Below are 15,063 nucleotides of genomic sequence, written 5' to 3' on the forward strand. Positions count from 1 at the left end.
ACTCGAGGTTCATGAGCGAACTAAAGCTAATAATACGCCAACGACATTCGGGTATCAGCTTTATAAGCACCAACTTTTACACCTCATAAAAATGCTTTTTTAAGCAAACCCCAGATGTTTGATTACTTACCTCAATCTTATTAGTATTATTTTTGATTTAATAAATGAAACACATTTTAACAATACGTCATAACATTTTAGCAAGCGTATGTCTGAATTTTTGTGTATAATAACCTAAATAAACTTGGTTACGAGGCATTTTCCTGAAGTAAGATTTAGAAGGCAAAAAGTACCCTCGGAACTGATCTGGTTTGCGGTTTCTATGTTACCGCGTACTTGAACATAACTGTCTCTCCATTTCCTTCCCCAGTCCTACAAGCTGCACCATTTTAGCCACATAGCTGGTTGTGCCGATACTGGACGCGACTTTAGTTTATTTCTTCCGTTAACTGGCAGCTTCAAGTCAGTTCTTTCACTTTATGCAGCTACTGAATAGGAAACCAGCCTCTTATTTTTCCTTTAAAACCAGTCTCACAAGGATCCCTACAGAAACATAGACCCCTGGAGCTAGCTGCTAAAGTTACCCATACCAGATTCCTCAGTCCTTTCGCGACCGACGCAGCATTAACAGTAAGTACAAACCATACATGCTACTACTAGAGATATGGAAACACTCAAGACCCAGAATGTTTGTTAGGGTAAAACACGTGCAACTATGCCACCATTGCTTTTTAAAAGCAACTTTAATGCGGGTCGTACAAAAGTGTCTGGTTAATGTTGTATCAGCATGACAGAAAACTGAAACTTAGCAGCTTTCCGTAAGAAGGTATTGTTCATATAGTTCATGTTACATTTTTACTTTTACGTTTGGGTTCGAATTGCATTACTAAGCATCATATTGGTCTGTCCATAATCCATCTATCCATCCATTATTCCGATAAAAACGGACAATATATTATGTTTGTTTTTAAATTGTATATATTAAACACAATCTATGTCTTAGAGAAACTATATTTTTGACTATTTATTTTTTACATTTATAATAGTTATACGACCATTGTGTATCGTGACTATAGGAGGCGCTGTTTTTTCTGCGCACCTTGACTTCTCTTAAACAGGAACATCATTCGAGTAGTTCCGGAGGACGTGCGCCAACATAGACATAATATAAGAGTAGACCCCGCATTGACTGTCGCGGCGCAGGAATTACGGCCGCCATCTTGGGGCGGTCGACCTGCTACCCTAACCTGCTGATTCAAGCTGAACACACTGATACCTCAGCACTGTGCAGCTTATTTTTGTTTATATCGACGGACTATTGACGTCTGGGCTCGAGAGATAACTTTTCACAAGTAAGATTAAAAGATATTGTTTATATTATAATGTGATTTTTATAATATTAGGTAGAGAGATACAGGTCTACACGTCCAAGTTTTTGTGACTTAGTCTCTCCAAAATTGCATCTACTCCGTGAAGGCATCAGAGATTTAGACATTGGTGAATTTTATATATATATATATATATATATATATATATATATATATATATATATATATATATATATATATATATATATATATATATATATATATATAATGAGACGTCAAATGAAGTAATAATAATAAAAAAGAAAACCTGAATTTAACAGACGTCAACATATTCCGTATTCCAATTTAATTTTTTTAAGCTAATTATACACAATTTAAACCTATTGCTATTTTAACAAACGCATTTTATAAGATGTTATCTCATATCTGATTGTGATGGACCGAGCAGCAAGGACAGTCAGGCACTGGTATATTTTCAAAACAGGGTTCTTTTATTTAACCCAAAAAGGATAAAATGTACAAAAATGGATCCAGAAAAGAGGTCAAAGGAACAAAACTACTCAAAATAACTAATAACAGAAATAACTCAAACAAACTGACCTCCCTCAATAGGACAAAGAGGAACTTAAATAGTGGCTGAGCAGTCCACAAAAGAAACACATGGGGTAAAACATACACAAACCTAACTAAACCAAATGAAGCAAAACCCCCATTTCCCCCCATAGACTGATTTGGTATGGTCCAAATCAGCTCAGCCCCTTGGCCACCTGCTGGTTCCTCAGCCAAGGGACTAGAGCAACTGAAAACTCAAACAATCATAACAAAACAGGGTAAAGCCAAATGTGCACACTAATTTTGAAATACAGTGTCATGATGATAAATAAATTCCAAATAATGAAATGGCTCTGTAAATGAAGCCCTATATGAAAAAGAAACTAAGTTACATAAATGGTATTTTTACCACATCTGTGTGGCTGTAAATGCAGCCATCACACTGATGTATTTCTGATGTTTGGCACTTTATTTTACCTCGTGTTAAAGTGCTCTTTAAATAATAATGACAATGATGATGATTATGATCACAAGAAACTTTTGCATCACCTCCCAGAAGCTGGAAAGAAAAGAGACAAAAAAATTCACACCTCACTTATTAACTCTTAGTAACTCAAATATTTTAGGCTAAAATATTAAACTTTTATTTCTTTTTTTTTCTACAATCCCACCGTTATGTTTAGTAATTTCTGCCAAAAGCTGCAGCATTTTTATTTAATCCATCTGAATGCAGTATTTCCAAGCCTTACTCTGATTGGATGGAAAGAAACTTGTCTGTGATTGGCTGGTGGGGTGTACAGTTTTTGAAGTCGCGAGCGCACAGCTGGTATTGAACGTGGAATGAGCAGGTCGAGTGCGTGAGCAAAGTCGCGCTTGAGCAGTGATGGAACTGAGCGCGAGGACAGTGGGTTGAGAGGAGTTCATCAGAGTACACGCCAGACCAGTTTTGAGCGTTGAGAGTTGTCTCGCTCCGTGCTCGGATTGGTTCCTGCGCGCTCAAACAGAAGGCACAAATATCGCTGTCTTCTCCAGCGCATTCTTCGCGCCTCCCCTGTGACTCTTTGGCGCCCCACAGGGAAGTTGCACCTCACCTATTGAAAACCACTTAAGGCCCGTTCACACTACACTTTTTTTAACCGAGCCAAGACCAGTCCGAGCTCGGTAACAGAGATAACTCTTGTGTGTAAATGGTCAGCAGACTGAACCGGACCGCGCTAAACATAACCGGACCGTGCTAACTGTGGACTAGTTCCTGAGCAGGTCTCGGACTGTTTTTTTTAGCCCGGTTACCTGATAACGAAGAGCGCATGAGCAGACCGCGTCATCCCAGGCTGCTGCACGTCCCGATTCACACACTCCATTCCAGTAGTAGCTTGCCAACCACCGTAAAACAGAAGGAGAGGAAGAAGAAGAACAGTAAACAACAACCAAAATCATCTCCACGCTACATTTTAAAGATGGCTTCAAAAGAGCGTGGTGCGACCTGGGATGCCGCCGAGACTGCGGCTGTCATTACAGTTTGGGCGGAGGACGCTATCCAGGCGATGTTGGAGGGCGCTAAGCACAATCACAAAGTTTTCCAAAAGATTTCGGACGAAATGAAGGTGAGGGGATACGACCGAGACCCGAAACAGTGTCGGGAGAAGATAAAAAAACTCAGGATACAGTACAAAAAGGTTATTGATCATAACAACAAGTCAGGGAGAGGAAGAAAATCGTGGAGATTCTATGATGCCATGGATGAAGTGTTGGGCCACCGTGCATCGTCGAGGCCTCCAGTGCTTTTAGAGAGCTCTATGCTGAATACCACAGCAACAAGTAAGTTCCCGAGAGTCATTAATTTTTGATTGTGAGGATCAAAAATGACCAAACTCTGTACCTTTTTATTTTTTTCATTAATTTCTTTCATTTTCATTGTTAGAGGACGATGATGCAACATCTGACTGAGGAGCAGCCTGAGAACCTGAGCAGCACACAGGATGGTAAGTAGGCTCTACACCATTTCCACATGTATGCTTCTACAACTTTTTTTACAGTATCAGTAGTAAAATGGCAAAATCGAAATGTGTCAAATTCAATCTTTATATTATTTATATCTAGATAATGTAAACATTTATATTTATATCTTATAATGCGGCATTAAATGAAGTAGCTCTATTTGTAAATTGATTAAATTGAAAGAGTGACCATGTATTTCAAATTAAGTATTTATCAATTGTTTTTGCTTTTTTGTTACAGAAATGGATGATGAACTATCTCTGAATGGATCAATAGCAGGAGGAAGAGCAAATTAGTAAAAGCCCTAGATAGTACTATAGAGGCTTTCGTAAATGCTCAGAGACATTCTGATGAACGCTGGTTGGCAGCATTTAAAGAACAGGAGTCGGTCCAACGCCACCAACAACAGCAGCAAGAACAGCACCTAAACCTGATACGCGAAGTAGAAATAAATCGACTTCAAGTAAGAATGCATTTCTTTTATAACTCAAAAATTGTAATATATGTATATTTGACATAGTCGTAAATGAATATGCTTTTTATTTTAACAGGCTAAAGAGAGATTGAGAAAACAGGAACAGGAACACGAGATACGACTGATGCAGATGATGGTCCAGCGGCTGCCACAGCAACCAGCACAACTACAGGCCCTGAACCCTCCATCGCCTTCTACTTCTTTCCCTAACTTTTCAAACTATGGACCATATCAGTAATTGTGCAATATATAACTCACGTTTTAGAAATTTACAATACATATCATTCTGAATACAAAAATTGTTTCTGTTTTCTTTATTACGTTTTTCAAACTACACACCACACCAGTAATTTCAAAAACATGTCTGAAACTATACTGTAATAAACTACTTACAAAACATGGAATACTTCATCAAGGTAAGGTTAATTTTGATTAGCAAAGTAACGACACAGCATTTCTTATATCGTGGGCATTGTCAATATCAGGATAATTTTCTCCATCAACCACATTGTTACTAGGTGGCTGATTTGCCTCATTGACCCACTGATCAAGGAAATCCTCTCCTTGGGTCTCACAGATATTATGTAAGGTACAGCAGGCAGCAATGACATTCGGAACATTTCATGTGTTGTTGTCGATTCGCTTCAAAAGCCTTCTCCATCTGCCTTTTAGCCGCCCAAAGGTGTTCTCGACCACCATCCTGCTACGGCTATGGATGAAGTTGTATTTTTTTTTGGGCTTCTGTTGTCCCTGCATTTTCTGGATAAGGCTTCATCAGCCAAGGTAGGAGAGTGTATGCTGGATCGCCAAGTATAACGGCAGGTACCATCACACTATCGATTTCTGTTTGAAGATGGGGGAACACACCATTTTCCCAAAACTGGTAGAGCTGGGAGTCAACTAAAACACGGGCATCATGAGTGCTTCCTGGCCATCCAACACAGATATCTCTAAACATATACCTGTCATCTACCAGTGCTTGCATATTAATACTATACCAGCCCTTTCTATTAAAATAATCTACTCGACTCTCATTCGGTGCGACAATGGGTATGTGTGAGCCATCAATAGCACCTATGCAAATAGGGTATCCCCATTTTTCTTTAAATGACTATAATATTTGTAGCCTCTATATCAGTGGGTAGCTTCACAAACTGTAGTGTCAGATGGTAACATATTGCCTCACAAACATCCTTGACAAAGATGCACAGTGAGGCTCTGGATATTCCAAAAAGGTGAGCAATGGTGCGATAGAGTCTGATGTAGTTCCCAGAAACCACAATACAGCACCAACTTTCTGTTCCACAGGAATAGGCCGTCACATCCTGGTTTCTGTCTTGGAGATGTAAGGCCTGAGCGACTCACAAAGCCATTGGAAGGTTCTGTAGCTCATTCTATATAAAAAAAAAAAACAATCACAATATTAGTGTTAGTTATTATACACAGTTCGTTGTGCATTTCTCACCTTATTAATTCGGCAATCAATCAAAACAAATAATAGTGTCAAAACAATAGCCTATCATATAAAAATGGGAGAAAATCCGCTATTTTTTCTGTAACTAGTACCTGAAGTTTTCGATCCATTGCTGAGGGTTGAACGTCTCTCTTACAATATACAGCCACCAGTGTTGGCTCCGCTCTCGCGTCCAAACAGTTCTATAAGCACAACAAAAATAAGGGAGACTTAAATAAAACCGAATAATATATAATAAAACGTGATCAGCTGGTGGATGGAAGCAACAGTAAATAAGCCTCCGTAAAGATGAAATTTCTGACAGTCCTAAAAATACTAGCTTCTTACCGTGCCACACGATTTCCGGAGATGATTCTGGTTAGCAGCGTGATAAACCTCAGGGTCTGTTGTTGTTTCCGGCGTCTGTAAACCCGGAGTAGACGTTCGTTCGTCTCATCATCAACTCCCCAAAATCCGACTCTCTCAAATAGGTTCACCGGTGGTTGCCTTCTTCGCCTGACTCTCCGCAAACGCCGAAATATGACAAGAATACTCCAGCATAACATCCTGAAAGTTACGGGTGCCGCCATTTTGATTTGCTTTGTCCCGCCTTCAATCCCAGAGAGCGGTAAGTACCGCAGATCGCCACTAGGAGGCAAGGAGCAACCAAGGAACCAAGATAACCGAGATGACTCTTGTGTGTAAACGGCCGTTTTTATCCCGGTTAACTGATCCAAGCTCGGACTGGTCTCAGCATGGCTCGGTTTTTAGGTGTAGTGTAAACGGGCCTTTAGATGATACCCAGCACTATATTCAGCATTTAATTATCACACACACACACACACACACACGCTCAATACCTGTCTGGTGCATGCTCAACTCTGAAAAACTCTTCTCAACCCACTGTCCCCGCGCTCGGTTCCATCTCTGTGTGTGCTCGGCTCCGTGTCTGCTTGCCCGCGGCTCTGCACTCGCACTCGACCTGCTCCTTCCACTCTCAACACCAGCTGTGCACTCGGCTGTTTCTCCGTTCGCACTGTAGGAGTGGTCACAGAGCCACTGTACAACCTAATGCAAATAAAATGTTTGCTGAAAAAGTGTGCACCCTTAAAAAAATAGAAAGCCCTCCCTAGGGCTGAACTATAAAAAAAAAAAAGAACACGTGCTCTCTGAACTTTCTGAAGGCTGATGGAGCTTTCCTGGGTTGGGAGGATGCAATGACTGTACTGTAGTATTATCCTACATGATAGGCTAGAATGTACTGCAGGGCAATCAAACTTTTTTACAGTAGCAGGCTACACACTATCAAGTAGGAGGGTGCACTCATGCCGGTGCCCGAGCCCCGGAAGGGAGAATTTTGACTTTCAAGACAGGTGATTATTTAAAGAATAGAATCAGAGTACATGTTTTAAATTGAATAAAAAGCAAAAAAAAGTGAATGATCAATTTTTCAAAAACAACCTTTGTTTTTTTTTATTATTATTAATCTTAAAACATTTTTTCACATGTTATCATCATGTTTTAACAAGGTTTTGAACAAATTTGCATAAAATTAGCTGAATTTGAATTACCAGCACCATATAAAACAGATCAGATTAGGTGAATTTACTAACTTCCGAGCGCGCAGTGATACAAAACGTGCGCTCTGTTCCTTCTCTGCTCGCGCACTCTGTTCCTTCTCTGCTCGCGCGCTCGACCTGCTCATTTCATGCTCAACACCAGCTGTGCTGGGCACTCGCTTGGCTGTTTCTCAGCGAGAAGGGTTTTTCCAGAGTTGAGCTCGGATTGGTTCCTGCGCCTCAACCAGAAATGCTCCATTATATAATCGGGGAAAAGTAGGCGGCGGCAAAAGCTGCTATAGACGGCGATTTGCCGCCGGTGACCGGCTACTTTTGACTGCCCTGGTACTGTTCTTTTATTAAACTTTTTATTGACCCCCGTTTTTTATATTGAACCATACATCTATCGATCGATATATATCGTTATTGAATTATCGTCCAGCCAGAGCCCTCCCCCTTGTTGATATTCTCATATGTATGCAGCTCAAGCTATGTTTATGAAAGCCCACTCAGGGACGCCAGATGTTGTGCTATTACAGTGTCATGTTTCATGTTGTTTCCAACTTAGTCTGATTTTTCCGTATGGCTTGATGGCACAACACCCTTTAATTTGTTTTCGGTCTGCTCGATTGTACTGAGTGCATACTGTGGGAACCTTCAGATGGCTGCACTTGTTTGTTCAAATAAGTGATCAGCTTTTTGCTAGCTTTTATTTCAATTTGACCGGGAGTGCGCACTGAGCTCCCGCAGTTCGTTTGGTAGATTAAGGGTTTAATTGTGTACTGTAAATTCTGCGATTCCGTCCATGTTTTCTGCATCACGGAATTTGGGGCCCCAGCAATTAGCTACTTTATTGATCCCTGTCAAAATACTGAATCATTGGGAAAAGGTTACTTGGCTCTGAAACACAAGCTTGACACTGTGGTTGTAGGTGCAAATAATAGGCTGCTGATGCTGTTTTTTTTTTTTTTTTTCTTTGAAGGGGTGGGGGGATTTATTTATCTTCCTGGATGGGTCTCAATTTACTTGGGCAGGCGGACCAAGTAGAATGGGAAACACTGCAATCACACCACTGGTATTGTCCGATTGTACCCTCTGATTTCTCAGGAATGTCTGATTGCACAGTTCTGTATATGAAGGCAGGGTTTCCCACACCGTAATATAAGCCTGACGGGATTCTTATCCAGCAACTTCAATCCCATTCAGTTTTTTTTATTGATTTGGCATTAGATTAAAATAGCTTATTTGTAACGTTCAGCAGTAGCAGTTGGTAAATGTCACTGTGCTTATGCATGAATTTGAGGAAATTGGCCCTGGAAAGTCCTTTGAGGGTCCGTGAATTTGATGTTAACCAAAGTGTGGTAACCCTGCAATACCTGAACAGCACAATTTCTAAATTAATTGCACTATTTAAGGAGTGGTATTTATTCATTACAGTTATGTTATCGGTCTGTAATAATTATGCATTCTTAGTTTAGACTATTGAATCCTTTCTTAAAGACTAAGTGATGTCTTTTTTCCCTCTTGTTTCCAGGAGTCTACAATCAAATTTCTCAAAATGAGTGCTGCTGCATCTCAAAAAGTGGTCCTGAAAAGCACCACCAAAGTGTCTCTCAATGAGCGGTGAGGCACCATGCACCCTGTCAGCAGTTAGTCATCAGAAGCAAAGACCAACTATGGCTTGTTAAGGTTGTAATCTCTTCAAGAGGCTGCTCTGGGACACTGAACCATACATGGATGCTGTTCTGAATCTTCCCAATGTGTGCACTGCTCACTCAACGTTGTTCATATCAGTATTTTCTAACATGTCAACCAGATTAAATGTCAAACACATACTATGCAGAAGAGGTCTACCCTTCCTAAAAGTATTGTGTAAGCAGTGCATACATGTAGAAAAGGGGTAAGCCTTTGATAAGCCTGTGGAGCACACCACTCTCCTAAAAATGCCAAGGCAGGCTTTAATGTTTATGTAGCACACAGCACTGTATACATTCAGTGTACACCAATTAAAATGGGCAGGAAGGCTCAAACAGAACAGAGAAATGTTGGGGCTCCATATGCTACTAATTCAGATTTTTCTCTCTCAACCCAGTGGTAACGAGGCATATGCTTCTTTACACATTCATTCTGTCATTGTTTTTCTCTCTGCTACAGTCTCTATAAGACTCAGTCCAAGCCTGGACGTGACAAAATTGACCCCTTTATCCTATTCCTCCTTTATCTTCCCTGCCCAACCTCGCTCACTCAAAGGGTGGTTTACAAGTCACGGTCCATGCTGTAAGTGGGTGAGTCAAACGAATGTCCAGGGCCTCTGCTGCAGCATGGTGAAATTCCTGCCAATCAGCTGGAGGCCTGTAAGTGGCAAATTACAGCTCTTTTTCTTAAAATATTTTCTGCCTCTCTCTTTAGATCTCTATTTTTCAGTTGTCTTTCTTTTTAGTTCACCTTGTGTAAACTTAAAGTACTCCAAATATTAATATTCTAGCATAGTCATACAAGAGAGAGAGAGAAAAAAGTACCTTCTACTCAAACCAAAGAGCCCTGACAGCCTTTATAATGACGGCTACAATGTAAGAAATTACTTGATATGGAACCCTGCTTCCTCCTCCTGGTCTTTATATCCCATCCCCATCTTTTACTTCCTCTTCTTCCCTCCCACCTCTGAAGCTTCACTAACATGCTGAAGAACAAGCAGCCCACTGCGGTAAGCATTCGAGCCACCATGCAACAGCAGCATTTGGCTAGTGCCCGCAATCGCCGGTTGGCCCAGCAGATGGAGAACCGCCCCTCAGTCCAAGCAGCTTTAAATCACAAGCAGGTAAGGTGGAGTATCAGATCCTTTTATTTTCTTTCCCTTATAGGGTGGTCCTGGTGTTTCTTCAGAAACAAGGCTATCAACCTGTTGTTGGGTTTTGGCTCTCTTAGAATAGGCATGGATTGTAGTCCCAGAACAGTACTATTTTTAAAACTTAAAAAAACCTAAAAGTAATGAAACCAAGAGCTGCACTGTAACCAATACACAGTATCTCACACATGTGAGTACACCCCTTAGATTTTTGCTAATATTTTACACTAAAATAAACAGTAACAACATACCTTGGAATTTAGAGAGAGGTAGCAGCGTAACATTGCTAAAGAACAAAATGTGTTCTTCATTCCCTATGCAAGGAATATTTAATGTTAAATGGACACTGAAACAAGAAGGTAGAAGAGAAAAAAAGGAGAAAAGGTGCAAGACAGAAAACGGAGAGCACGGTACATCCTACATTATACGTCTGCTTCTTCACCTGCAAAGAGAGATATAAAAAGAATAGCAAAACAGGCCGATACAGTATTACGGGTACAAACAAGCAACGTCTTGATACCATCACTAAAGAAAATACAGTATTATATATTTTTTTCCAACAATGTTTTTATTGTATTTTTTTTTACAGATGTATCTACCATATAACCAATACAATGAACAACAACAAAACGCCCTCTTAGACACATATTTGCATAAATTCCTTTAGGTTTATAGAAGATAATAGTCCATCGCTGAGGCTCCCTTGTTTAAATTTATGGTCCGACATTAATCTTCTCTTTAGCTCCTTCAACAAAATTCCAGAAGGGTCTCCAAATGTTTTCGAACATTTCGCTTTTCCCTTTTTGGAGATATGTTATGCGTGAGGTGAGGTAACGTGTTCAGCATTTGCCTGATGCATTGTTTGATACCAGGGGCCCGTTCTTCATACGTTGCTTAAAACATCCGAGATCAAATGAGACATCCAAGATGATTTCATCCGGCTAATCATGATCCGGCTAATTGGGTTCTTCGAACACACCTGTTGTTTATGATTAGTATCGCTGGATTGAGTTATCTGAGATGACTGCGCGTTCATGTGTTTGTTTAAAAGGGGAAATGTATCATTAGTAGAAACATTGATCAGCAGCGCTGCTGTTGGCTGTTCAGCATGGCCACAGTTTTTCTCCCAAGCAGAACACGAGCTTTTAATGGAAGGTTATGCCGAATTTGAGTCATTAATTAAAACGACAGGTAACACCTCAACCTGTTAAAGCCAGGAGAGAGGGCTGGCAAAAAGCAGAAGACAAATTAATGCGTAAATACTGTCCATGGTAGATGTTTCTATCACTTTCTACAGTATGAACTTTTGCATTTTCATAATCTCATATTTACTTTGTTCTTTTATATCAGAGCCTCCACGGGACCCACTAGAACATGGGGACAAGTAAAAGTGAAGTACAAGAATATTCTACAAAATGGTAGCCTTTAATTATTATACTGTATTTTAAAAAGGCACTTGTTATGTCAAGAGATCCAAATTTCAGTGTCATTCCTTAGACATTAGAAGTAAAGGACGCGTGCAAACTGGGAATTTTAACAAAAAAATTCTTTATCCATAACATATTTAGTTCTTCCTTTTCCAAGTCATACACAGTTTACACGGTAAAACTGAATTGCTCCGTGTCTAGATAATCCAGCCATATTTTTTTCTAATACAATATATGGCTCGACAGGAAGCAAGCCTTTCAAAGTAAACTAAACTTCACAATAAAATAGCCTGAACAAAAGCAAACCATCATACAAATAACTTAAATATTTTCTATTTATGGCTCTAACACCACTTTTTCCTCTTTAAAAGCCACTGTTAAATGATGTTTGTCTGTTTATAACAGCCACCAAGAAAAATCTCTCTACAATTACACTGTCGCGCTGCGCTAAAGGATCCTGTCTATTGCGCAATACGCAATTAATTCGAAAAACTCTGCAAATTATTCTTGCACCTTCCTCCGCAACAGGTTGCTGTCGTAAAACGGACAAAACATGGCTACGACAGACTTCCCATCTCCTCCGATTATACAGTTGCGATCTAATCCTGTTTACATGAAATAAGCCTGCTCTCGAGCAGGTTTAAGCTGGCGCACATGTTGCTATGACAGCAAGTCCAAGATGAGTTTCGAAGAACCAAACGATCCAAGATCATGCCAAATCGTCAACAATCAAATCCAGCTAACTGAGTTAGCGACGTACGAAGAACGGGCCCCTGGTCCTGTTTGTTTCTTCCAGAAAGTCTTTTAGCTTGTAGTAGGCACATATCAATCAATAATTGTTCACATTTGGTAAACAAGGTATTTTTTGGATACAAACCTAAAATTAGAAAAACCGTATCTAGTGCAACATCCTTAGGGACAAGATGTTCTACAGTATTTTTTATTGCTCCAAAATTTTTGGATTTCCCTACATTCCCAGATACAATGAAACAAAGTCCCCTTTTCATCTAAACATTTTGTGCATATATCTAGTATACTAGGATTGTACTGATTTAAATTGACTGTAATATAGATTTGCATTAACCATTTGTATTGCAGTAACCTTAAGCATGAGTTAACTGTTTGTTTCTGGGCCCTTGTACAGACAGACTGCCAATCCTCCAGTGACAGGTTTACTCCTAGGTCTAACCTCCAGGCTTCTAGTTTTAGTGTTGAGTAGGGCTGGACGATAATTCAATAACAATATATATCGATCGATAGACGTGTGGCGCGATAGGAAAAAAAGGGTCCATAGAAGTTCAATAGAGACAGTTTTCCTTCCTTCCTTTCATCCTAACATATTAGTTGATGCTACAGTCACTACTTCCTCTCGACCAATCGTAATCGCGAACCCAGGCACGCCGTCACAAAGCGCCACCCTCTCAAACCACAACACAGAGCATGTGAATATGTCGCAGCAAGGAGCGGCGGAGGAAACGGTCTCAAAACGGGGTTTTACTAGTTCGCCAGCCTGAAAGAAATAAACCACAGTGATTTGTAAAACTTGCAAGGAACCAGTAAAAACAAAGTCTGGTAACGTAATCAACTTGTTTCATCACGTAAGCCGCTCAGCCACTCACACCTGCAGCAGCGCGAGCTGTGTCAGCCCTGCGCGACTCCGCGTCTTTGTAGGAATCTTCCGGAAATTCTTCCAAAACAAAGCAGGTACAGCAAGCTAAACTGGGCTCCCTTCTTTGTGATAAAATTAAAAACCGTCCAAGCGGCAAAAGCACATCACGCATGCAGTAACATGCTTCATAGTGATGGATATGCTGCTGTTGTCTGCAGTTGAAAAATCTGGCTTCAAACAACTACTTGCCACTCTTGATCCGCGATATAAAGTTCCTGGATGCAAGTTTTTCCTCTAACAGCGCTCCCTAAATTGTGCAACTAGTGCAGAGAATCGGTGCAAAATGAGCTGCAACCTGTGTCTTCCCACGCCACAACCTCGAACCTCAGCCCTGCGTCAGCCTCTCAATTATGAAACCTGAGAAGTAACTAGTGTACTATTCCCACCTAAATAGGCTATTTTATTTATTTATTTGGTATATTTATTTTGGTCATTTTACTGGTCACTTTAGTTTATTTTTTGTCAGTATTTAATAACATAACTCAGGTCACTTAAGTTATTTTCTGTTTGTCTGTGAGGTTGTGTTTGTACTACCCCCTCTCCCAAGAACATCTCAGGTCTAAAAAAAAATCCTGTTATGGTTAAAAAGTTGGTTAAACAAAGATTTAATTGGAATTCTGTGTTTGTGTTCTTTATTAAAATTAAATCATGTTTTTTGATAAAAACATTTATCGATAAGCTTTTTTTCTATATCGTCCAGCCCTAGTGTTGAGTCTTCCAGGGAATTCAAAACCAAAAAGTTGTAGAATTCTGAAATCACACCTTTACTTGTGCTATCTTTGCAAGCAATTTCTTCTAGTTGGGATTTTGGTGGCTTGGATAAATCTTTGTTGTTTGTCCTAATGTAGCTTCTGAGCTGAAGGTATTTTTAAAGAAGTATTTTCTATTTATATTAAATTTCTGCTTGAATTCCTCAAAAGACATAATGTAAGCTCAATTTGCTTGATATAAATCCTGAATTTTATCTATTCCGTTTGTGGCCCATTGTTTAAATACAGAGTCTGCTCTTCCAGGAGTAAAATCTTGGTTGGAGTAAATTGGGATAGTGTAACTGGTTCTTTTGTGAATTTCTTTACATCATACCATATTTTGATCATGTTTTTAACAATAGGGTTAACTGTTTTTCCCCAAGTCTTGGGACTGAATCAGAAAAATTGTATAAAGGTAAAAGTGGATTTACTGATTCCATTTCTGTCTATTGGGTGGCGTCCCTGGCATTAAACATCTAATAGTCCTTAGTTGTACTGCCCAGTAATACAACTTTATATTCAGGCACCCTAGTCCTCCCTTACTGTGAGATAAATGTAAGAGCGACATTCTAATCCTGGGCCGTTTATTTTGTCATAAAAACCCAACAATTAATTTCCTGTAATTATCAAACCAGTTTGAAGGGGGCGGCAGAGGGACATTTTGAAAAATGTACAATACTTTTGGAAGTATATTCATTTTGTAGGTGTTGATCCTGCCAATCAGTGATAAGGGAAGGGGCATCCATCTATTGATATTTTCAGTGATTTTTTTTGTTTTTGTTTTTTTGTTTAACAATCATAGTTCCTCTTTTACAATCATATCTAGATTTCAAAATATTTGGATTCCTAAATTAAGTTAAGCAAATTTGGAATAGATTCTTTTAAGTTAGAAATGAACAGGATTATGTCATCTGCATATAATGAAAGTTTGTGTTCTACTTGTCTGATTGTAATGCCTGCTATAGATTTATGGGACCTTACAGCTATAGCAAGGGGCTCCAATGCTAA

The 15,063-nt window shown here is 39.6% G+C and overlaps 1 protein-coding gene and 1 long non-coding RNA gene across 3 annotated transcripts in view; one reads left to right on the top strand and one right to left on the bottom strand.

Annotated features, from left to right (window-relative positions):
- Positions 1-335: 335 nt before the first annotated feature.
- chtopa (chromatin target of PRMT1a) overlaps positions 336-15,063 on the top strand; it is a 70,587-nt gene continuing 55,859 nt past the window's right edge. Inside the window, exons 1-3 of one of the 2 annotated variants that reach the window (XM_036145619.1) lie at positions 336-630; positions 8,900-8,988; positions 10,033-10,183. In XM_036145619.1, the coding sequence (XP_036001512.1) occupies positions 8,924-8,988; positions 10,033-10,183 (216 nt within the window). In that variant the 5' untranslated portion in view covers positions 336-630; positions 8,900-8,923. The remainder of the gene's footprint in view (positions 631-8,899; positions 8,989-10,032; positions 10,184-15,063) is intronic. The other variant, XM_012856563.3, reaches the window with a different exon arrangement.
- Positions 4,492-6,429, bottom strand: LOC118565349. The gene is made up of 3 exons (XR_004932326.1): positions 6,155-6,429; positions 5,920-6,009; positions 4,492-5,747 (listed from the first exon to the last, which is right to left on the bottom strand). It is a non-coding gene; the product is annotated as an uncharacterized LOC118565349 (long non-coding RNA).

The sequence above is a fragment of the Fundulus heteroclitus genome, chromosome 13 (genome assembly GCF_011125445.2).
Source record: "Fundulus heteroclitus isolate FHET01 chromosome 13, MU-UCD_Fhet_4.1, whole genome shotgun sequence".
Lineage (NCBI taxonomy): Eukaryota > Metazoa > Chordata > Actinopteri > Cyprinodontiformes > Fundulidae > Fundulus > Fundulus heteroclitus.